This window comes from Urocitellus parryii, chromosome 6, assembly GCF_045843805.1.
Source record: "Urocitellus parryii isolate mUroPar1 chromosome 6, mUroPar1.hap1, whole genome shotgun sequence".
Classification (NCBI taxonomy): Eukaryota; Metazoa; Chordata; class Mammalia; order Rodentia; family Sciuridae; genus Urocitellus; species Urocitellus parryii.
The window spans coordinates 135970114-135995079 of record NC_135536.1 but is presented as its reverse complement, the minus strand read 5'-3'; the positions used below and the strand labels follow the sequence as shown (position 1 = coordinate 135995079).

At 37.3% G+C, this 24966-nt stretch overlaps 1 protein-coding gene across 2 annotated transcripts in view; it reads left to right on the top strand.

The window, feature by feature from the left end:
• Positions 1–19629, top strand: part of Agbl1 (AGBL carboxypeptidase 1) — an 809509-nt gene extending 789880 nt beyond the window's left edge. For both annotated transcript variants that reach the window (XM_077800295.1, XM_077800297.1), the window contains exon 23: positions 12612–19629. In XM_077800295.1, the coding sequence (XP_077656421.1) occupies positions 12612–12819 (208 nt within the window). In that variant the 3' untranslated portion in view covers positions 12820–19629. The remainder of the gene's footprint in view (positions 1–12611) is intronic.
• Positions 19630–24966: the final 5337 nt, after the last annotated feature.

Genomic DNA, 24966 nt, shown 5'->3' with positions numbered 1-24966 from the left:
GCTTGATTTCATACCAAAGTCATTTCAGGTATTCTATTTGAAGAATAATGTCCATCTTATCATGTAATAAGTTGTATTTAGAATGGAGCCCTTATTTCAAACCTTCTGTTCTAGTGTATCAGCTGCATATTTTTTGAACTGTACCACAAAGTTTTGTACTATAGCTAGTAAAGTATCTGAAGGTAGATTATTGAAAGTACTCCACTGATTTCTTTGAATAATTTTTCTTTGTATCTAATGATTTTGTCAATGATTTGATATTCTAGTTAAATGACAATTTTACAAATTCTTATAACTGAATAAAATATTCACTTTAACATAATTTTTTATAAATGTCATTTTCTCACTCACAGTGATATTTGCTATTTTTTCATGTAACCCTACATATTTCTTAAGAGTTTGGTGACTGAACATTTTGCATACCTTCTAATATGTGGAATTCTTTATTGTTACATTAAAGTTTAACTGGTTAATATTCAAATAGAAAAACTACTAATATGTATATGCAATGGATCACCTAAGTCAGCTCTGATTTTTTCTCAAATGTTCTCCTTATTGATTCTCATTTTCAAGGTGCAATCATAAGCATCATCAAATGATATTGTTTTTCTCTTTCTATATTTAAATATCCTGGTTTTTCTTGACAAATTTTATTAAACTGAATATCCAGAAAAATTATAATTAATTTTGCTACTTGACATAAGATTCTTGGTGTCAATTTTAAACTGAATGCATGTGATGTTTCATAATGATTATATTACATATGATGATGGCCATTGGCATTTTGATTGATTAAATATCTAGCTTAATTGTAGAAAATTGACAACTTCACAAGATTGGCTTTTTATTGTGATAGATGCTTTCTATCATCTTTGGGGGAATAAAGCCTTCTATTCCTTGATATTTTTCCTCTAACATAATAATCTTTAATCAGGATTTGCTCTTTCCTTTATTTTATATAACATTTTCCCCATTTTCTTTCACGCAGGTTCCCCTCATAAAGCTTTCTCAAATTTTAGGCACATAAATTCCTGGTTTTCAATCAGGGGCAGTTATGCCTTCCAGGGGCCATTTAGCAATGTCTGAGGACATTTTTGGTTTTCACATTGAGCAGAAGAGGTGGCAGTGGTACTGGTATCTTGTGGGTAGAGGCAGGTTATTCTGTCAACCAGAATCTGTGCTGAAGCACACAGGTACCTCAGATGTCACTGGTGCTGAGGCTGAGAAACCCTGCTTCAGATGGTGCAGGGATGGAATTCAGTCTCTGGCCTCATTTAGCCTCCCAGCTAGTGCTATGAAGAATCACACAGAGATAAAGACAATTGGGCCAACAAATATCATACAAGAGTTACAGATTCTTAGGATGAGAGAGAAACCTGAATGCCATGAATGGTTTAAACAATTAAGAAACATCGGAGTTCGACTTTAAAGCAGAAATTGGACTTCTGTTGATAGGAGGGGGAAAAGGTTGGAGAGAAAGATGAGAAGGAAATGCCACATAGAAGGGTCAACGTTATCTAAAGGCAGAAAAACAATTCTTTCCTGTCATAGCATAAGAGAATTATGCACCTCAACATAAGATGAATAACATTATAATGTAAATTATCATAAAATTTAGTGGTGGGAGGAGCCACTGAGGGGAGACAACACACTCCTGCATTTTCTAAGAAAGAGTGAAAAGAAATAATTTGTTTTGAATGTCTATTCTTCTCTAGGACTGTTAAGAACTTTGAATGACACTTTAATATCTATCGTCTTACTTAAACTTTAAAGCCCTTTCAAATGCAGTGAGCCCTACATATCTGTGGGTTCTACATCCCAAATTCAACCACCTGCTATTCAGAACTATTTTTTTTAAATTATACTGAACATTTCCTGATTTTTCCTTGTCTCTGTTTCCTAAGGAGCATAAAAGCTATTTACATAACATTTCTTTTGTAATAGGAATTATGAGTAATCTAGAGATGACTTAAAGAATACAGAAGGATATGCATAGGGTGTATGTGAATACTATGATCTTTTTATTCTTCATGACTATTCTATATTTATGAGTGAATTATGGAAGAAATGACAAATTATAAAACTAAAAATATAAAGGTGTATGAAGAATTGTTATGCAAAAAAAGAGAGCTCATGTATAATGGCATAATTTGGCATGAACATACTCTATATACAGAGTTATGAAAAATTGTGCTGTGAATGGATAATTATGAATGTAATGAACTCCACTATTGTCATGTATGTAAGAAATAAATTTAAAAAAGAATTTATTTTCCTAAACTGAATCAGGATGATTAAAAAAACTAAAAATTTTATAGAGAAACATTGTATTTTCTCTATTCATTGATGAATTCTACTATTAGTGCAGTTTTATATTTCTCTTTGTATAGGTTCTATACATTTTGATTAGCTTTTTTCACATTTATATTTTATTGCTATTTTATTTATTTATTTTGTTTTTTATTGTACATAACATTAGAATTCATTTTGACATACTTATAATAGTATGCAATATAATTTGCTCTAATTCAGTCCCCAGTATTTTCTCTTTCCCTCTCATCCTCCCTCCTCCATTACCTTCCATGTAGTCTACTAATTTTTCTACTATTACCTTTTAGTTTATTTTTTAATAGTTACTTTGTTGCAAATACTTATGATGGTGAGATTCACTGTGGTATATTCATATATGTAAATAGGAAAGTTAGGTCAGAATCATTCTGCTGTTCTTCCTTAAGTTACCTGACAGAAATTTCTTTTATTTTGATGGAATCCTTCTCCTTTTCCCTTTCTCTCTTCTTTTTTTCCTCCTTATTTTGGACTAGCTTCCACAAATCAGGAAAAATATTTGACCTTTGGTTTTCTGGGTCAGGCTTATTTCACTAACACAATAGTCTTCAGTTCCATCCATTTACCAGCAAATGCCATAAGTTCATTCTCCTTTATGGCTGAGTAATATTTCATTGTGTGTATATATCACATTTTCTTTACCCAGTCATCTGTTGAAAGATACCTTGGTTTCTTCTAAAGCCTGACTATTGTGAAATATGCTATAAATATTGATGTGGCTGTATCCCTATAGTATGCTGATTTTAGATCTTTTCAATATATACTGAGAAGTGGGATAGCTGGATATTATGGTCATTCCATTTCTAGGTGTTTTTTTTTTTTTTTTTTGAAATCTCTATCCTGCTTTCCAGAGGAGTTGTACTAATTTGTACTCACAATATGTGAGTGTTCCTTTTTATTCTTGATAATTACCATTAAGACTGGAAAGAGATAAAATCTCAAGGTAGTTTTGATTTTCATTTTCCTCCTGATTGTTAGCAAGGATGAACTTTTAAAAATATATTTGTTGACCATTTTAGAGAAGTGTCTGTTAGTTCTTTCACCCATTTATTAATTGGGTATTTGGTTTTTGTGTGTGTATCAAATTTTTTGAGTTCTTTATATATTCTGGATATTAATTTCCTATCTAAAGAGCTGGTGGCAACGATCTTCTCCCATTCTGTAGACAACTATGTTCTTTCGCATAACAGACTTGAGTTTCTTGATTTTAGTGTCTGCGGTATATTGGCAACAATCTCCCATAGTTACTGAGGGATGGTCGTATTATGATTTTCACTTGACATATTGAGGAACGGATCTGGAAACTGACAGATAAGTCTTTGAAGAGCTAAGCATGAGGCTCCATGCTGTGTACTATTTAGTGACAACGTCAATATTTAGGATTCACACAATAGATGGTTTTCATTGTTCTATGTTAAGCCATCCAGACATGATTGATATTACTATTGTTGATTGTTTAAATGGGAATCACTAAAGAAAAGTCAAAAATTGTATTAAAGAGATAATTTGCACACAAGTTTTGCATCTTTTCAAATTAGTCAACTCTGATTGAATCAAAAAATTCCTATCATTCTGAAACAATTTAGGAATCATAAATCTGTGGAATTCTAATCCTATAATTACCAAGATTGTTTTACTTACACATAAACACCTACATATAGTATTAAATTTTGTGGTTTATTTTGAATATTTCCTTCATTTTAGTTTTTCTTTTGATCTAATCAAGTGCAGGCTGAAGGGGAACTTAAGATTGTTCAAATACACCAATTATTTAAATATTTCATATTTTGTATGTAGCAAAATATATCTTAAAACCAGTCAGCTTCACTGGTTATCTGGGTTACAAATCAAGATACAGTTATAGGAAACAACACAAAACAGGAAAAGACACAGGAAGAAAATCCCCTCAGTTCTCTTTAATGACTTCAGCTTCAGAATGGACAAAGTAGTGGGGAATTCTAGAAAGAGTATAAAATGCAAAATCCAAATGAAATAATTTAATTTCTTCATTGTCATCCTCATTCCTGACTTCAAATAAAATGCACTTTTCTCTTAAGATAAATAAGATGGAATCTATTCACTCTTTAAATCGTTTGTTCAAAAATGTCTGCTCAGCTTCTACTCTGTGCCAGACACTGGGGATACAGGACTGTAAGAATCACTTACAAGGAGGCAATCTGGAAGGGAAGGTTGTTACAACTATTGACATAATAGAATTAGACCTAAGGTGTTTTGAGAGTACAGAGATGAGATGACTGAGTTCAAATGTGGGAAAGGAGAGAGGATCCAGTGAAGAATCTACTTGATTCTAAGAGTTGTTACAGTAGACAGATGAGAACTCTTTTCATAGTACATACAAATTACCAGGAAAAAGAGTTGGACCAGCACCTTTTGGAACTGCCTGCAGTTCATCAAGTCTGGAACATGCAAGACACATGGATTCCTAGGAAGAGTTGAGGCTGAAGATCAAAGAGGTCCAGGTCAAAAAGGGTCTTGGATGTTTATGTTAATAAATGTGAATATAAATTATAGAAGATATAGTAGCCATATGAAAATAGAATAATGCATGAAAAACAATTTATGGGCTTAAGCCCTTAATGAAAGTACAGATGGAGAGAACATGCTCAAGACAAAATAAGGAGAGGCAACCAATGGAATTTCAGGGTCAATTTAAATGTGACAGGTGAAGGGAATGATGAGGTCAAGGACCAAGAAGTGATCCCACTGCTTAAAGTAAAAAATGCACAAAAATATGACCAGGTTTTTGTACAACCATGGGAAGTAGGGTAGGGATAATTATGCAATGGAGTTCATTTTTTTAGATTTTGTTTGAGGAGGCTGAAGTTTCCAAGGGGAGATAAAACTAGATGGTTAGAAGTTCTCATTAGAAGTTTGAAGTATTTAAATTTCCCACATATAGGTGAATTTTAATATTACTGTGGAGAAAATAAGATTGTGCATTTTTTAATTTTTAAAATATTTTACCTATTCTTTTAAATTTTACTTTTTAACTCTTTGTCATTCTTAGCTTTTGAAATAATTACAGATTTTGAGAAAGTTGCAAAGATACTACAGAGTCCTGTATACTATTCACCCTGTTTCCCCCAGTGGTAATATCTTGTCACCTAGTAAAATATCAAAACCAGGAAATTGACACTGGTCTAAAGTATATGTATAGTTGAACATTACAGCCCATGTATAGGTGCAAGTAATCACCCCCTCCCCAAATCAAGAACCAAGATGGAGCCAACACATGATCTTCCTTGTGTTGCACTTCTGTTGTCACATGGACTCCCTCCTTCAAAGTATCCCGAAGCCTTGGCAACCCATGCATTGGTTTTCTTATTTATTTATTTATTTATTTATTTATTTATTTATTTATATTGATTGTTCCAAACATTACAGAGCTCTTGATAAATCATCTTTCATACATTTGACTCTATTGGGTTTTGAACTCCCATTTCTACCCCAAATACAGATAGCAGAATCACATCTGTTACATACTCACATTTTTACATAATGGCATATTATTGACTGTCTTAATCTGCTACCTATCCTAACCCCTACTATCCCCCCTCCCCTCCCCTCCCACCTTCCCTCTCTGCATTAGTTTTCTATCCCCATAATTAAATCATCTCAACAATGCTATATAACTAAAATCATACAGGAAATGATCCTTTGAGACTGAGTATAACACGCAGAAGATCCATCCACGTTGTTGTATTTATCAAGAGTTTATTTATCTTTTATGACTGAGTAATATTCTGCAATTTGCATCTACCACATTAACCATTCACCAATTTTAAAACATTTTGATTGTTTCCAAGTTTGAACTACTACAAATAAAACTGCAAGGATGCAGAGGTTTTAGTCTATATGTAACTAATTGTTTATCTGGGCTAAATGCCCAAGAAAGTGATTGATGGATCCTATAAAAAGAGTATTTTCAATTTTTTAAAAACCCAACAAACTATTTTCCAGTGTGTCTATACATTTTCACAAGCAAGCAATGTATTAGAAATCTTGTTCATATTGTACCTTTCCAGCATCTGGTATTATGACTATGTTTAATTTTATCTCTTTTAATAGGTATATATATAGATATTTCATCATAGTCAATTTGCAGTTCCTTTATGACTAGTGTGGATGAACATCTTTTCATGTGCTTATTTGCCATCCATGTATCTTCTTTGAGGAATTTTTTCTTTATGTCATTGGCATATTTTCTAAACAGATTTTTTATAGTTGTTTTGAGAATTCTTTAAAAATTCTAGATAGGAGTCCTTTATCAAATATGTTTTGAAAATATGTTCTCATGATTATAGCTTGCATTTTCAACTTAACAAAGTCTTTGAGAATAAAATTTATATTTAATCGAAGTCAAAATTTCTCTTGTTTATTATATTCTAAGTCATTTCTAAGAATTCTTTTTCTCTAGCCCTACATCTCTATGACTTTATTTTAAGCCTTATTTATTTCTGGGTTCTCTCCTATTGATCTATGTTTTTGTCACTTTCCCAGTAGCAGGCTGCCTTGATTACTGCAGCTAAGTAATCAATTGAAATTGAATAAATGAATTCTTCCTCCTTTACCTTCATTTTCATTATTATTTTAGCTATTTCTAGATACTTTTCTTTTCCATATAAGTTTTAGAATAATCTTGTCTAGAGCAACAGAAGTCCTTTTCAGATTTTGATAGGAATCTCATTGAGCTTAAATATCAATTGGGGGACACTACCATTCTGACTGTGTTGTCTCTTAGGTCATGTATTCATGCATATTTCTCCACTTATTTAGACCTTCTTTAATTTAGAATGATCATCTTTATGTAGTTTTGTTGTGTAAGTATAGCATATATTTTGTTAGTTTAATACCCAAATAGTTCATTTTTGTTTAGTGGTTGTATATTCAGCAATTATAGTGAATTCATTGTTACTACATAGAGATATGATTGATTTTTGTATGTTGATTTTGTCACCTATCACCTCCCTGACTTCATGTAGAGTTCCAGGAAGTTTCTGATTTTCTTTTATATATTTCCCAAATAGGAACAGTTTATTTCTTGATTTCCTATATATATATGTCTTTTATTATTCTTTTGCATTCCTGCTATGGCTAGCACTTCAATGCTATGCTGAATACTATCGATGAAGGTGAACTTGTGCTCCTTGTTCCCAGTCTTAGGAGGGAAGCATTCAGTCTTTCATCATTATGTCTAGTAGCTCTCTGATTTTGTAGATGTTCTTTATTAATGTGAGCAAGTCCCATCTATTATTAGTTCTTTAGAGATTTTTTTTACTATTAACAGATTTAGGATTCTATTAAATGCTACTTCTGTACAAATTTATATGATTATGTAATTTTTGTCCATTAGCCTATTAATATAGAGGATTACATTTACTTATTATGTTTTTAAATATTGAGCCAAGCTTGACTCCCTGGAATTAACTCCTTGTCTTCAGGATTTATAATTACCTTTTACATGATGCTAAATTCAGTTTGCTAATTTTTTTTTTTTAAAGGGAGAGTGAGAGGAGAGAGAGAGAGAGAGAATTTTTTTTTTAATATTTATTTTTTGGTTCTCGGCAGACACAACATCTTTGTTGGTATGTGGTGCTGAGGATCGAACCCTGGCCGCACGCATGCTAGGCGAGCGCGCTACCGCTTGAGCCACATCCCCAGCCCAGTTTGCTAATTTTTTAAAAGAATATTGTACCATATTCCTGAAGGGTATTATTTTGAGATTTTTCTTTGTTTATATTATGTCTTGTTTTTGTATCAGGATGATACAAGACATAAAATGAATGAAAATGTTCCCTCTTTTGTTTTCTGGAAGAGATTGTATAGAATTAGTATTAATTTATTTTTAATTATTTTGTAGAATTCCCCAATGAAACTATTTGGGCCTCTTTATTACATGGTTTTAACTTGTGAATTCAAATTTCTTACTGCTTTAGAGTTATTCAAGTTATCTATTCCATATAGATAAATTGTTGTAGTTTTTGCTTTTTGAGGAATTGGTCTACATTCTAAGTTGTCAAGTTTACATTTGTAAGGGTTTGCTATAATCTCCCCTTATTATCTCTTTGATGCCCTCAGGGTCTGTAGTGCTAGCTCCTGATTCACTCCTGATACTTGGTGATGCCTTTTTTTCTTTCATTGGTCTGTTTGGGGACTTTACAAGTTGTGCAAACTCTGTGTCACTAATTTTCTCTATTATTTTTCTGGTTTTAATTACACTTATTTTTGCTCTTATATTTATGATTTTTTTCTCTTTGCTTTGTGTTTGTTTTGCTCTTATTTTTCTGCTTGCTGGAGGTATATGTTAGAATTCTGAGTTTGAAATTTGCTAAGGTAAGCATTTATTGCTATAAATTTTTCTCTCTTGCAAGACTTAATCGGTATCACACAAATTTTAATATTTTATATTTTTCATTTAAATTTTTCAATGTATTTTTTATTCCTTCAAGGTAGATTCATTTATTTTAATTATTGTTTATCAACAACTAATTGGTTGTTGAAGTCTTATTGTGTATATTTAAGGTTCACTTGTGATGTTATGGGATAAGTATAGCTAGTAAAATGGTTACTTTTATGAAGCATACTAACATATTATCATCTCAGACATTTAATGTTTTAATAAGAGAAGCTAAAATCTACTATTTAAAGAAAAAAAAATACCTTACATAATGTAATTTTATTAACTTTCACCCTCATGTTGTACCTCTAGACTTGTTCTTCTTACAGGTCTGCTATTTTGTATCCTCTGACCTACATCTACCACCAAATGACAAATGAAATTATCTTTGTTTTACCTTACTAAAATGCATTGACATAATATTTGTGGTATAGTCATATATAAAACCTTTAAAAATAAATCAAGAAAAAGTAGTACCCTAAAAGATGATCCAAAATCTGGGTTTTGGGGGTTCTGGGATTGTTGCTCAGTGGTAGAGTTCTTGTCTAGCACGTGCCAGGCACTGAGTTCAATCTTCAGTACCACATAAAAATAAATAAATAAATAAATAAAGGTATTAAACAATATGGATTTTTCAGCATGCACCCATTTCATCTTCCATTTGGCAATACTTTACTGTATATCTACCATGTTCTTTTTTTCCTTATTTATTTATTTATTACAGAAGAATGTATTACAATTCTTATTACACATATAGAGCACAATTTTTCATATCTCTGGTTGTATACAAAGTATATTCACACAAATTCTTGTCTTCATACATGTACTTTGGATAATAATATGCATCACATTCCACCATCATTTCTAACCCCATGTCCCCTCTTTTCCCCTCCCACCCTTCTGCCCTATCTAGAGTTTGTCTATTCCTCCCATGCTCCCCCTTCCTATCCCACTATAAATCAGCCTCCTTATATCAGAGAAAACATTTGGCATTTTTTTTGGGGGGACTGACTAACTTCACTTAGCATTATCTTCTCTAACTCCATCCATTTACCTGCAAATGCCATGATTTTATTCTCTTTTATTGCTGAGTAAAATTCCATTGTGTATATATGCCACAATTTTTTTATCCATTCATCCACTGAAGGGCATCTAGGTTGGCTCCACAGTTTAGCTATTGTGAATTGTGCTGCTATAAAAAATTGATGTGACTGTGTCTGTATAGTATGCTGTTTTTAAGTCCTTTGAGTATAGACCGAGGAGAGGGATAGCTAGGTCTATGTATTCTTTAGAATAAAATAGACTTGAATCTTGACAGAGGCTTGGGTTTTCTATATTAACAATAAAACTACACCCAAGTTCAGGATTGAAACAATTAAATGAACATATGAAATAGTATTCAGAGGAAGACATTATTATTAAGCAGAAATTTATCAAAATAAGTATTTGGTAGAGAAACTATGGTATTTGCCAGTAAATGGATGGAGTTGGAGAATCTCATGCCTAAGCGAAATAAGCCAATCCCAAAAGACCAAAAGCCGAACATTTTCTCTAATATGTGGATGTTAATTCACAATAAGGCAGGGGGCACAAGAGAAGAATAGCATTACCTTAGATTAAGCAGAAGGAAGTGAAGATAGGGGAAAGAAGGGGATGTGGAGATAAGAAAATATAGTAGAATGAAACAGACATTATTATTTTATGGATATATGTGACTGCATGACCAATATGATTCTACAACATGTATACTCAGAAAAAATGAAAAATTATATCCTATCTGTGTATGATATATCAAAGTGGACAAGTGCATTCTCTGTCATGTATAACTAATTAAAACAATAACTAATTTAAAAATTAATAAAATTTATTTTTATATAAAATAAAACAAAAAAAATATGCCTTATTTGGTTGGATGTCAAGAAATTGAAAGATTATTATAGGTATGGGAAGTTGATTGCATGAGGAAAAGTTTAGCAAAACATTAAGTATTTTTTGTTTGAATTATCCCAACAAGATCCATTTATCAGTGTGCCTGTATTGGGAGGTTCTAAGTTTGTGAGTGACTGGAGCAGACTGCTCATGGCGGAAATGCAGGACCTTATTAGGGTAAGACTGATCATGTTTACTCATGGACTCATGCCAACTGGACCTTGTAGGAAAGTTCACATCAATACTCACATTGCATTAAGAGGCACTGGAGAGTTACTGCAAAGTTCTGGATTTGGAAGTGACACAATACAAATTATGTTTCAGAAAAATTATTAGTAATGCCAATTTGGATGGCTTTGCAATAGTATTGCAGTACCCCAGTTGCAAACCTACAAATTTAAATGCATAATATTCTTTCACATCATGTTTTACCATTTTCTTTAGGATCCACAACAAAATGACAGAATTAAAAACTCCTGATTTTTTTTTTATTTCACAAAGCACTCTGCAAGACAATATCCATGTGTTTTCTCATTTAGAATTCACTTCAACTCTTGACACATTATTATTGCCATTCTATAAGATTAAGGGCTTTTTCCAAATCCCATAGCCAGGATTTATAATCAGGCTCTTGACACTGCACTGCATTATCACCTCTATACCTAGCGTGGTGGCAAGTGAGTCTCTGACAATCAGGCTTCTTGCTGACTTGAGATTGTATTATGGCTAGGGTGGCTCTAACTTTCCTTCATTCAACTACTTTATTATCCACAATTCGGCCTATAAAATATGACATGCCGTGGTGCTGTGGAAACAAGGTTAATATTTCTTTCCCTTCTTTTCCACTCAGGTACTGCCCCCACCAGACCTTTATTTTAGGGTGCAGAAGGTCTGGAGAGCACAGAAGCAGCTCACACTGGTCAGCAGACAATTAAAACACTGACTTCCGATTCATTTCCCAAGCTAACAATAACCATGCCTCTGATTACCCATTTCATTGTTTATGGTGAGGCAGGTGGATGAACAGTTCTGCCTGATTTATGAAGTGCTTGCTGTCTATAAATCACAGGGTAGAGACTCAGCATGCTGCTAATCCTAATTGGTTAAGTCCTAAGTAGGGAGTGATTAGAGAGTGTTCAGGAAAAAAAGGTATCTCATGCAAATGAAGAAGATATAGAGCTGCTGGAGAGGAAATTCTCCCCACTCACAATCTGTTATAAGGTCTTTGGTACATTCCTACTGTCTCCTTCTATCTTTTTCTGATCAGGCCCTGTTGATCTTCCATTTGTCAATAAACTGGAAGAGGGATCTTGGGGGAATTACAAACACAGTAGAAACAGAAAGTGTTTCCTCACTATTGTTTCATTTATTAATTTCAACCTAGATTAATTTTCTAATTCCAATAAGCCATTCATCATGATCAAGGAAAGCTGTGCAGTATGACTCACAGTGCTGTTTGGTAGAGTGGGAAGCGTTTGGGCTTTGAATTCTATCTGTCCTGATTCCCATTCCACTCTTTCCTGGGAGTAGAAGGCATGACCTTCTCAGGCTCCCAAGGACAGCCTTCTGGGCCTGTGCACTTTAAGCTTATGCTACCCTGAAAATGCTAAATATGTGAGGTTGTCCACATCTTCTGATCGGCATAGAAATGCAAATTCTGCTGGCAAATGAAGAAAGAAGCCTGGAGAGTCTATGTGATTTTCTCCCCAGTCTCAAGCTAGCAGCTTAGGGCACAGGAGGGTGTGCAAAATACATTTAAAAGAGCTGCAAGTCTAAGATTAAAACCCAGAGAGGGTAAGGCCCACCTTCCTGTACTAATCAATTGTTAAATGCTGCACCTTTTGGCTAACTTTTCCTTTCTCCTCCTTTCTCTCCACTTCCCTCTTTCTGTCTCCCTTCCCCTCTGTACCCATGGCAGGCGCAACAGCAGCAGCAGTAGTACTTCAGAGCTGGATGATGAGCCAGCCTGCATGGAGGAGATCGACTACAGCCCAGACAGCAACATGGGCCATGAAGGGAGCTTTGCTGAGCTGGACCGGCAGATCCAGGAGTGTGCCTTCAATATAGATGAGGGGGAAGAAGAAGAGGGTACAGGGAGGAGGAGAGACAGCATCTCACATTCCTGAGGTTCCAGAGGGCTCTGTGTCTCCAACCACTGATCCAGTGGTTATGATGCTCCCTCTTCACCACCAAATGTGTGTACAAGCCAGGGCAAAAATCTGGCCTGTGTGAGCTCAGCCACCCTCTGAGCTTGTCTGAATTTACCTATGTGTGGAGGGGGGCTACTTCCTAATCATAACATTTTGCATGCACTGTTAGGAGGCCCTCAGGGCCTATGCATACTGCCAATGCCTAGAATGGGATCCAATGGTAATCTCAAGATTACCCTGGGTCCTTTGAAGCCTTCTCTGAGCTCTCTTGCATTCCTGTGCTTGTCTCTGAAGGAGACTAGAAGCAGAAAAGTTGGGTTCTCTTCCTGGATCCTCTGCCAGAATTCAAAGTGATGACTCATATGTGAGTGTTATCTCCATACCATAGCATCTGAGTTTCCAGCATACACATGGGCACCACTGAGACACTGAGGGTCCTAGAGGCATCTCTGGTACTGGCTGTGCAACCAACTAATTGCAAGTGTTATCCTTGACCTACTCTAACAGTCTATATTGTACAGATCTGGTGGAGGCCAATGCTAGACTATATTCTATGCAAAAAGGCTCGGTCATTCCTCCTCACAAACTTCAAAATCTTACATATTTAGACCAATAAACACATACTGGAAGACAGCAAGATATACTGGAAAAGTCTTTCATTTCAGAATCAGACGGACAGATGTGGTTCATATCCTGAATCTGGCAGTTGCCTGTTAGGAACTTACGCAAGTAATTAAATCTCCCTGAACTGCAGGCTTTTTTTTATGCATACAACAGGAGTGAGCGTATCTGTATCAAAAAGTGATTGTGAAGTCGAAATTAGATAGCATATAAACGTGTATATCTTGGCATATGCTACACAATAATGTTGGCTTATTTCCCCCCACAACACAGAGCATTTGTGTAAGTATTCTCACAGTTACATAGGACATCTTCTGGGGTTACTTGGTTGAGAAATGCTACCTCTTGCTGGAAGGAACACAGGAAGGAAGCTACACAGGAGAGGAGACTAGGAGTTTGGAATGACTAGAACCAGTGAAAGAGGAATATGGCCTATTAGCATACAGAGGGGAGTGACTTAAAGTGAGTGATGAGTAGTACAGGGCCCAGGCAGAAAAGAGGAGGTAGATATAAAATGAGAGATAAAATGAAGGTTGTACTGTAATTAAAATATAGATTTGTTCCAATGCTATACGTATTTAGTTAAGATGAGATTTGGCAATGAGAGATGGAAAATTCAAAATAGTGGTTTTTATAAGGTATGAGTGCTTACATTCATGTGGAATTCCAGATATAGGGAGGCCAAAACTGGTGTCATGGATACATGGTACAGTTTTCTGATTCTATGTAAGTTTTCTGCCTTTGCTGTGTTACCTCTACTCTTGATCTAGGATGGCTGCAGAAGCATCAGTCCTTGTGTCTGCATCCAGACAGTAGTCAGAAGAATATAGTTGTAATAATGTATTCCCTATCTTTCAAAAAGTAATATAGACATTTCTCCTTAATCCCATCATCCAGAAAGTGATATATGACTAAAAGTATTTGCAAGGGAAGGTTTTGGAAAATTTAGTCTTTCTGTGAAATAAGCCCAGCTAAATTTTGAACTTTTAAAAACTAAGGAAAAGGGAATTAATGTGTATTGGGTGATCACATACCTGCAAAAGAGATTTTTTTTTTTTTATGTATACCAACCACCAACAAGAGTTTTGGAAACATTTAGATAATCCCAGAGAAAACTGACAGTTTGCCACAGAGCAAATTTTGCCATAGTTTAGCCCCAAGGCATGGAGAAAGGCTTTCTTCTTGCTTCTTTTCTTTTTTCCTGTTGTGATTTAAGGAAGTAATATCATTATTGACAACCTCTTTTTTTTTCCCAACCTCTTTCTAAATCTTCTTATTATCGCTCAGAAATTGTACATCCAACTTTCACATTAAAACATTCAGATTACTACAACATACACCAGAGGTTTGAATAAAACAGCAGAGATACTGGATTGAAACCCCAAACACAACATCTTCTATTTTTTCCTTGCTTTGAGGAGTCAAGAAAATAATTTTGTTGAAATTTAAAAGTTGGGAGGAGTGAATATAAGACTCACTCAGCATCTGCAATTAGTACCTCAGCCCAAAACAGTTTATGGGATTCATCTCTACTTATCTATCACATTTCTGACAGGAAGTGGTTAGAACCAATCAGTTTCTACGTGGCAAGTTCAGGGACATAGAATCCATCTATGCAACAAAAGTATCTTAAGCACCCACAATGTGTCAACCGCTTTACTCAGCTCTGAAAATGTAGAGAAAAATTTACTCAGAGTAATTTGAGATGCATGAAACACAGTCTCACATACCATTATGGAGCTATGCAAAGGATAATATGGAAAACATCCAGTCTAATAGAGATGGTTGTAGTGGTAAGAGTTTACCACAAGGGGATGATGGTTTAGATGATTCTTGAAGGGTGTGCATGAGCTCCCAGGGAAAGTTGTTGTGCAAAGGCCTGTGGTAAGTTCAGAAGCTGGAATAAAATCTTCAGTCTGAGTGGTTTAAAGGATGTATTTCTATGTTGGAAATGGAGGGAAGTAACAAGAGATGGAATTGAAAAGAGAGAGACCTGTCATATCAGACAATATTTGGCCTGCCTTGAGGAAGAAGTTGAACTTCATTCTGGATGTTAGTGGGTATTTATAAGAATTTTCAGCGGAGGCATTTCCAGGACTTATATCAGGATAAAGGTATCAGTACCACCACAACACTTGTTTATGACTGAGTGATACTTGCTTACTAGTTTGAGGAATACTCCTGGGTATGACAGTATCATATTTGAAAGACAGAGGTTTTCAGTGAGGGGAAGATGAATGCAGTTTGGGACCATACTGAACATTGGAAACCTGTGAGATACTGAGCCTGAGATGATTTCTGCAAACCAGAGGTACATAAAGAATGGAAATTGGGGGACAGGTACATCTGGACAGACCTACCCCTGTTACTGTATACACACCACCACTTCTTGGGCCATACAAATCGCTAAATGTCCTGTTTGATTTTTCAAATCATTTCACAGTTTTTCTCTGTCAATGATGAATCCTGTTACATGATTTGGAGCCATCAAAACCCATTTAAAATTCCCTTTCTCCCTGTAATTACCCCAGGACAAGTTATATAACTCCCTTCTATGCCTCTATTGTACTATTAATATGCCTTTTGCACCTTTACTGCATACACCACTGAGTAGTGACCTCTAAAATACATGGATCTTGGCATCTCTCCTTATACCTAGCACACTTCTTGACACATTGAAGCTGTTCAAAAATGTGGCCCTGCCATATCTTCTAACCCTGATGTCAACATCTTAATGGAATCCTTATGTTTTCCTTAAACTCCTCCATTTTCCATCTCAAATCTGAGTCTCTGTTATATAAAGGAAAATAAGTTTCAATAAGGGGACACCTAACAAAAGAGCAGTCCCATCTCTCAAGCTGATAGTTGCCATGGAAGACTGTTTGCAGTGTGAGGTCCTATCCTCTTCTGTGTTATGAGAGTATTTAAATAGAGTTAGGAGACTAGAGAGACAGCATCTTTAAATGTTGCCAGAGGTTGGGAATATTTATTCAGATGCTCTGGACCACAGGCTCCCTTTGCTGAGAACTGTCAGTACAGCCCTAGGTGCATCCTGCCAACTAGGAGACCTGGTTGCTACTTGCAAACCCGTCAGTGAGTCAGCATCCAAGAATTCCATCCATTGGCACCAGTTTCTTCTGAGCCTCCCAAAACAGGATTCAGAGTTGCAAAGTATACCTGAAAATATCCTGACCACTGAGTTACAAGCTCACATCGAGGGTTGCCAATTCAAAGAAGGTCACATTACACCTGTAAAGGGAAGGGAAATTCTCAAGTGCAACTTCCATTTATCAGCCCAGAAAACTAAGCTGTAAAGTCGATTTCATATTCCAAGAGGAGCCTCTGCCCCCTGCCAAGGGAAGAGGCTTCCATGAAATGCCTGACATAAGTCATCCTTGTTAGGGACTCAGCACAGTGACCTGCACAGTGGATCTGAACATTTGGGTTCTCATTAGAGTGATGGATTTGTTTTGTCATGATGGTACCTCTCACTCTGGCCCCCCAGCTCCAGTCTTGGAAAGACACACAGACAGTATCCTGGTACTCACCATGAGAGCTTTTTGGGCAATAATAATTCATCAGGTCTGGAGCCTGCTGCTGTCTGCCCAACAGATGTCCTCTCTTGTTTGTGTTTCATTTGGCTTCACGTGTGCCTGAATGATTCTTGATAAAAATGTGTTGTTTAGGGAAAAAAGACAGTGGGAAAAGGGAATTTTGAGATAAAAATGGATTGGAGTGCAGGCTTTCACTGCCTAACAATATAAAAGATACCATTGTATATAACTGAAAAACATCTCTTACATACATTTCAACACAAAGAAGATGAAATTGAGCTTGAGAACTCATCCCCCACCCCAACACACACACAATGTGATAGATCTGGGGTTTTAAGCAAGAGACCAAAGAGTGAGAGATGTAAGTTTACAAAGTCAAGAGGTATCTATGTGATAATTTTTGGCCATTCTATCACACAGAAATGGAAATGGATAGCTTTTGGGTAGAAGTTGAGGCTTCATCCATCATTGGAACAAGACACTAGCTGGTCTCCAAAGATACATATATTCTGGACCTGGTTGAGTCACAGAGTAAAATGGGTTTAGTATTCCTCAGAAGAGACATGCTGTAGGTCATTCTTGGGAGAACCATATCCATATCTCATGAAAAGTGACCAGAGGAGAACATTGGACTTAAGAATTATTTAACAAATGATGTAAGAAAATGAATTATTTTATACTGGGTACATTTCATGACCTTTTTTGGTCAATACCACTTGATTAGCACATGAATAGTATGACCACCCCCTGAGGAAAGAACAACTATTATGCAAAATGGTTTGAGAAATCCACTTGGGATGTTTCATGGCCTTGACCTTCCCGAACAGGTTAAAACATAGCAGAGAGCTGAGCTCTATCCTGACTATAGACTGGAATGAGGAGGCTCTTTGCTGACAGTCTTGCCTTCCACGCATCCATAGCATGGATCTGAAACACGAGTGCTTTTAGGTGGAAGAGGATGTTGTTTTAGAAGGTGTTAGAGGAGGAAACATCTGCCTGTGTTCCTGGTCTGTTCAGGTCATTTAGCTGTCACTCTCAACTCTGAGAGAGATGGATGTGTGAGTGTCATCTTCAAAATGAAGCTCAGCTATACATAGTGGGGAGATTTTGATGAAGTATGGAGTTGCAGATCATTCTTACAGAAGTCTGACTTCCCAACTCATGGTTCTTCCACTTCCCCAGAGAGAAAGAACATAATACTTACCACAGCAAAGGAAAGTTGCAGCAAACATGGGCTGAATATGAGTACTTCCCATCTACCATTCTCAAGAGCATTGTATTGAGTCCTTCTTTAAAGACCCCTAAAGCTCTTTTAAAGGCTGTCTCTGGAAAGTATATTGTTTTTTGTTGTTTTCAGTCTTTGACCCAAATATAAATAGCTTGTACTAGACACCTCTGAGTAACATCTATTTCACTTCAAACAAAACAGGTTCAAATCCAGACTATTCACCATCTCCTCTCACCAAAGTTTCTATCCCAAGGCCCTGAACTTGATCATGTTGTTGGTAATCTGTGTTGCCTTGTTTCTTTGTGTGCCTGGTACCTAGCTCAAGTCCAAAGCAGACCCTCAACTCTTCAATGAATGGATTAAGCTACCAGTGTGGTTGAGTCTGACCCTTAGCATTAGCTTGTGTCTGTCCAGTGCTCTTTCTTCCTCAGCCATTTCTCACCTGGATTTCAGCAGCCATTTCCTTTCTACACTTCTCACCTGGCTTTGCCTCCTCTCCAACTCTGTTCTCTCTGGGCAGCCAGATGGTATTTGGAATGAAAAATGACTTCTATTTCTGCTGCTTACAATCTGCTCACTGGCTACCTAGGTTGTATGGCTAAATCAAACAAAACCTGGCACTTGAACCCTTCTTGATCTACCCACTATATAAGTTTCTGGTCTCCTCTCTTAGCACAAGCTGAATGTAAAAGGAAACTCCAGGAAATCTCCTATGATTTGATTCTAAGAACCCATAGCATCTTGAAAAAATGCTATCAGTTTTGTTGCATAGTGTTGCTTTTGAACTCTTCTCTCCTTCAACCAGACTGTAGTTCTTAGAGAACAAAGACGATTTTGTTCACTGCTACACTTGAAGAATGCCATGCAGGAGACATGGTGGGCTTCATTAAATATATGTTGAATGAAGGAGCTCCTAATTTCCATTACAAAGTTCTCCCAAGAATGACCTACACATTGCCTCAGTAGCCTGTCAAACACAGATAGTAGAGCCACAGGAAAGCAGAATGCACAGACTCAAAGCTGTAAGGAAAAATCTCCCTTAGCCCCTGTCAATGGTGCCTCCTGGTCTGTCATTTTCCAGAAGCAGCATCCTCTTTTTCCTCCAAATGGCCTGTAGAGGTCAGAAAAGGGCCTTGGTTTCCAATCACAGGGCCTATCCTGTCTCCATTAGCATTCACCCTGGGTATCTATAATTAAGCAAGCCTAGGCTGGGCACATAGGAACGGAAATGCATTGACTTTAATAAAACAGAGTGTAAAACAACTTTAGATTGACTCCAGCCTTGTTTGTTCTTGCACACTTGTAATTCTGGTTCGGTATATTCCCACTCAAAGAGACCATTGTCCTGGGGACTGAAGCGTGTCCCTTCATTGCCACTGTAGCCAGTCCGAGGAGGCGCACTGCACCAGCTTGCTGCTCCTGGCTCAGGGGGAAAAAGAAAGAAAGAAAGAAATGTATTTCTTAAAGAAAAACAATAACAAATAGAAGAGCAGTGGGTACTGGAGGAACTCCTATTGATGTTCTAGTCCTTTTTATTTTTCCATTAATATAAGTCCATTCAGAGTCCAGAAACAAAGAATTAATAAAAATAGAGCATGCACTCTGGTGAAATTGAGGAAATGATGATTTGTTCCCTACATTATTCTCTAGTGTGTAGAAAAACATCACACTAGAAATTAGGATTCCAAGGTTCAGGATCTGCATCTGTCATTTTGATGTGTGACGTTGGGAATGACCCTTCATTCCCCTGGGTCTCAGTTTTTCCTTTTGAGAGTGAGGGCCTGGACCAGAGACCTAAGGTCACTTGCATTTCTAATACTCACTAAGGCTGCGCTGGCCAGGCTGCAGGGAATGCCAGGGTCCCCAGGCTGGCCAGGCGGGTGAAGAGGCAGCGTGAGGTGGCGACACTAGCTCTCTGTCTCTGGAAGAATGGAGGCCAGGCCTGCACAATGATCTTTTCAGAGCTAAGAGCAATGCCATTGACACCCTGCCAGGGCCCAGCAGAGTAAAAGCTTCCGAAATCAGGGCTAAAAATAAATAATAAACCAAAGTGACAACATAAACAGGAAGAACTAAAGGGGAGGGGTTTGAATTGAGTCAGCAAACTCAGGAGTGGGGTAGGCAAGAATCTAATTCAATTTATTGGTGTGCTGGGTGGCTGGACTCTAGAATTTAAAGCACTCTTGAAAATGGGAGTTTGATGCCTCCCTGGGAGGAAATGCAGAAGATGGAGCAGAGATGCTGCTGCTCTCGCGCGCCCATTTCCTCTCTGCTGCACAGTTGGCCCCTCCCTCCTAGCTGACTCTTTGTTGGTTGTTCAGAGGGAGAGCTCTTACACAGTCCCTCTCCTGTCCCTGGCCTCCCCCTGGGCCCAGGCCAACTGCCCTCATCGACCTCCTCTCTCAGCACTTGGGGCCCAGCTTCCTCTTTGCCTCTGTGCACACACTTGGGTTCTCAATCAGAATGGCTTTCTGATCTGGCCATTTGGGGCAGGATGTGTGCAAGAGGGTGAGGGAAAGGGAGCTCATAGTTATTAAGTACATTAAATGCTGTAGCCACTGTGCTCTTATATGCAGCATGCACCCAGATGGCAGTCACTTAACAGTGACAAGGCAAGAAAACAGAGAAGCCCTCAACCTTACAAACCTTGTTCAACCTTTTCAGGGTCTCATAATTTCCAAAAGTACAAAACCCAATCGGATGGAAACTGCTTTTGCAATGCTCTAAGTCAATTTTGTGAATTTGGGACGGTGAGCTTTGTTGGGGGAGAGTGGTGAATTGCTGCTCCTCTATGTATTAGAACATCACAGAGATTTCGGGTTGTGCATGGGCAGGAAAAAGGACAAGTGAAAGGGAACCTCCCAGCATGGAAAAGAGGGCCTCAGACAAATCCTGACCCATAACAAAGTGACATCTAGTGTTATTTTTAGGTCATTTCCTGTACGGTGGGGTCATGCTTCACTCCATCTGCAACTCTTAGAATCTCAGTAAATGTTTTTGAACCCTCCAAAAGCTGCTTTCTAGTGATATTTGATTCAGTCAGTCAATGAGGAAACGGTGACTGACAGCAGTTCAATAGGGCATGCAGTGTGTCTGGTAGAGAGGTCAAGTCAGGATCTGCCCTAAGTATGGAAAGTCTTCCCCATTTTTCCCACAGGTTAACACTTCTTAAAATGTCATGTTCCTGACTACAACATTAACTGAAATAAGCCAGACTCAGAAAGCTAGAGGTTGAATGTTTTCTCTGGTTTGTGGAAACAAGTCCAAAATAAGGGGGGAGGAGAGAGGAGAGAGAGAGAGAGAGAGAGAGAGAGAGAGAGAGAGAGAGAGAGAGAGAGAGAGAGAGAGAGAGAGAGAGAGAGAGAGAGAGAGAGAGAGTGAGTGATTATATTGAAATAAAAGATTGGTAGACTAGATGAAGGGAACTGAGTGGGAGGGAAAAGGGACAGATTATGGGCATGAATCTGCCCTAACTTTCCTATGTGCATATGTGAATATACCACAGTGAATCTCACCATCATGTACATCCACAAAACACTATTAAAAAAAAAACGAACTAAAAGTAAATAGCAGCAAGCTCAGTAGAGTAGAGGGAAGGAAAAGGGAGGGGAAGGAGAAGTACTGGGGACTGAATTAGAGCAAATTATATTCCATGCTTTTATAATTATGTCAAATGAATCCTAGTGTTATGTATAACTAAAAAGAACCAATAAAAGAAAAGGGAAAAAATAACTCATTTTCCTCAGGGGCAGTGCAAGCCTTGTTCTTTCTTCCTTTTTTTTTTTTTCTTCAGACAAACTTACCTTCATAATTTCCTCTTCGAATTCAATTAGAAATGGATCTGTAATTCCTAACATTTTACTTTCAGACTTAGTCAAGAAATATCCTTTCCCATATGTAAAAATTAATCTTAATTAATGTGCTCAGCCTCCCTTCCATATTTCTAGAGGAAAGTGCTATGTGACCTTTGGAAGAAATTCCCAATGGGCTCGTGTGGTAGTTGGTGACGTGTGTGGGAAATATGTGTAGCTTCCTATACGTTTCCCCCAAATGAATGTTCAGAGCAATATTTTAAAGATGAAAAAGAATTTCAAACAGAGGTTAAGTAAATATCACTGAGGAATAGGGCCCTGACAAAATCAGATTTGGGTTGGGATAAGCAGTATTTCCCTTAGGGTGTCTGCTATGGATCATGAAATGGTTTTTCCTAGATCTCTATTCATCATGGCCATGAATGTTCTGAACTATATCATGTGTTCCCCTGGTGGCTGTATTCTTGTCAGGATCCTGTTTTGCAGGCACCCAGGCATAGAGATGTGAGGGATTCATTGCACTCTTTCGCTCGGAGATCTATAATGCGACATATCAACATTACCTAGTTTCAAGTGATACTCAATTTGTTTTATGAGGCCAGGATGTCATACCTTCAAGTCCCAAACAATTCCTACCTCTCAATTTTACTTAACTTCTACTTAAAACCCAGTGCTCTAAGTGAGCCAACCATTCAACAAGGCCACTCAGTAAAAAGCAACTTTAGATACAGGATTATCTGACCTACTTTCTGCTCCATTGGGATGGATCTCCACCTAGTTTTCCATAAGGCAATAATATTCTAGGAAGAGAGCAAGACAGTTCCCTGAATGATGCTTCTCATTTCCTGAATATTATTTGTGTTTGTTTGTTTTTTTTAAATTGGCTTTGTTTGTTTTTCATCTGAAATGACCATAAGATGACAGGACCAGAGACACATGGCAATACAAAAGATAAGCAAAACAAGGACCAGAGGGGTGGATTAAAGCCACAACTCAAATCTGTGGGGACTGTCAAAGATGAACTACCTATATCCTATTTCCTCGGTTGGTCTGTCTTCTTCTAAAGGAAAAAACTACCTTATGACTTAAGAAGAAAATGAAATCTATAAGAAAACTAATTTTGTGCTCATTGGGAAAAGCAGAGTTTTTGTGATAAAAGCAAGAAAAATTACAAATAAGGACGCTGTCAGCAAGCTCTCCCACAGTGCTTTGTAATGGGTGTCATAATTCCCTGTGCTGGAGGGTATGGGGATAATATTACAACAGGTTGACCTCAGCCTAGGAAGCACCCTGGCTGTCTGAAGTCCTGATGGGATCAGAGTAGAACAAGGGAAAAGGAGAAGATAGGGGCTCTCAATGGGCCTCAGGTGTAAGGGACAATATTTTAGGTGATATTGACATCTGTGCCTGTGTTTAATATTGCTGCAAAATTAATCACTACAAATTTAGCAGCAAAGAGCAACTTCCAGTTATTATCTTTCAGTTCTATAAGTCGGAAAAGCAGAGAACATTCCTGGATTCACTTTTCAAAGTGCCTCTAAACTGAAATTAACATGTCAGCCAATTTGAGCTCCCATCTGGAAGCTCAGGGTAAGAGTGTTTCTAAGCTCAGTAGAGTTGTTGGCTAAGTTTAGTTCCTTGTGGTTGTAGGACTGGGATCCCCTTTGCCTTGCTGGCTGTCATTTCTGTGGACTATCCTCAAATCCTAGAGTCTGTCTGCATTCCTTGTCACGTGACTTCCCAAAGCTAGCAACAACCCACTGAATCTCCCTCTTGCTTTAAATCTCTGAGTTCGTCTTTTATTAGCTGGGAAAACCCTCTGTTTTAATGAGCTGGTATGATTAGGTTAAAACCACTTTGATAATCTCCCTTTTATCTTATAACATGGCATAATCACCAGAGAAAAATCTTATCCTATTCACAGTTTCCATCCATGATCAAAAGGGGAGAGGATTTTATAAGAGCAAAGTCCATTAGAGTTCATTGTTATAATTTTGCTTGCCACAAATACTAATATTAGCAACTATTACATAATGCTTTCCTCTGGGCAGAAACAGAATGTCAATTTTAAAGATATGAATCACTGAATTTTCACAACAACTCTATTTGGTAGGTATTACTATTATCCCCAGTTTACATTTGAGGAAAGTGGGGCACAGAGTGTTGATGGAGAGTGCACAGCTGGTTACTGGTTGAGTTGGTTGAACTCAGGTTTGTGCCATATTTCTTAACCATGCTTGACTCCATCAGTCTGTCTAGAAATTTTCTCTCTTAGGCAGAATGTCACCTTCCTTTCTCCCAAGCTTGGGACCGGAGCTCTGCAGTGGGACAGTATAAGATGCAGATAGAACATGACATGGCACACATGGACCATCAGCCTGTCTAGAACTGAGACTTTAATCTCATGGTTACATGTGATGTGTCTCCCTGGCCCAGTTTCCTCATCTTGCATTCTAAATCTTAGCTAGTTATAAAACTTTTCCCAAGGTGCAGATTTTCTCAAAGTGTGTCCTCCCCAAGTATCCTTCAGGAGCAGTGGATGGTGGCTGAGTTGTTCACAGTGCAGAGTGAGGTCCTCAAAGAACTGATGTATCATCCCCACATCCCTGGGACATTTCTTCTCACCTGAATTGAATGCTGTGCAGTGCAGGTGCTCCGGTCCATACAAAAAAGTGCCTTAGCAAACTGGTGCTTACTCCATGGGGCATTTTGAAAATGTCTTATGTTCAGTCATAGAGGTAAACTGAGCCAACTATATAAGTTTTCAATCTACCATTGACTGGGCAGCACTATATTAATTTACAGAAGAAATAAAGATACATACTTAAAAATATAACTAGTTTAAAATCAGAAATTAGCAATAAAAAGGCTAATAAATATAAAACAAAATTTATTCCCACAATAGTAT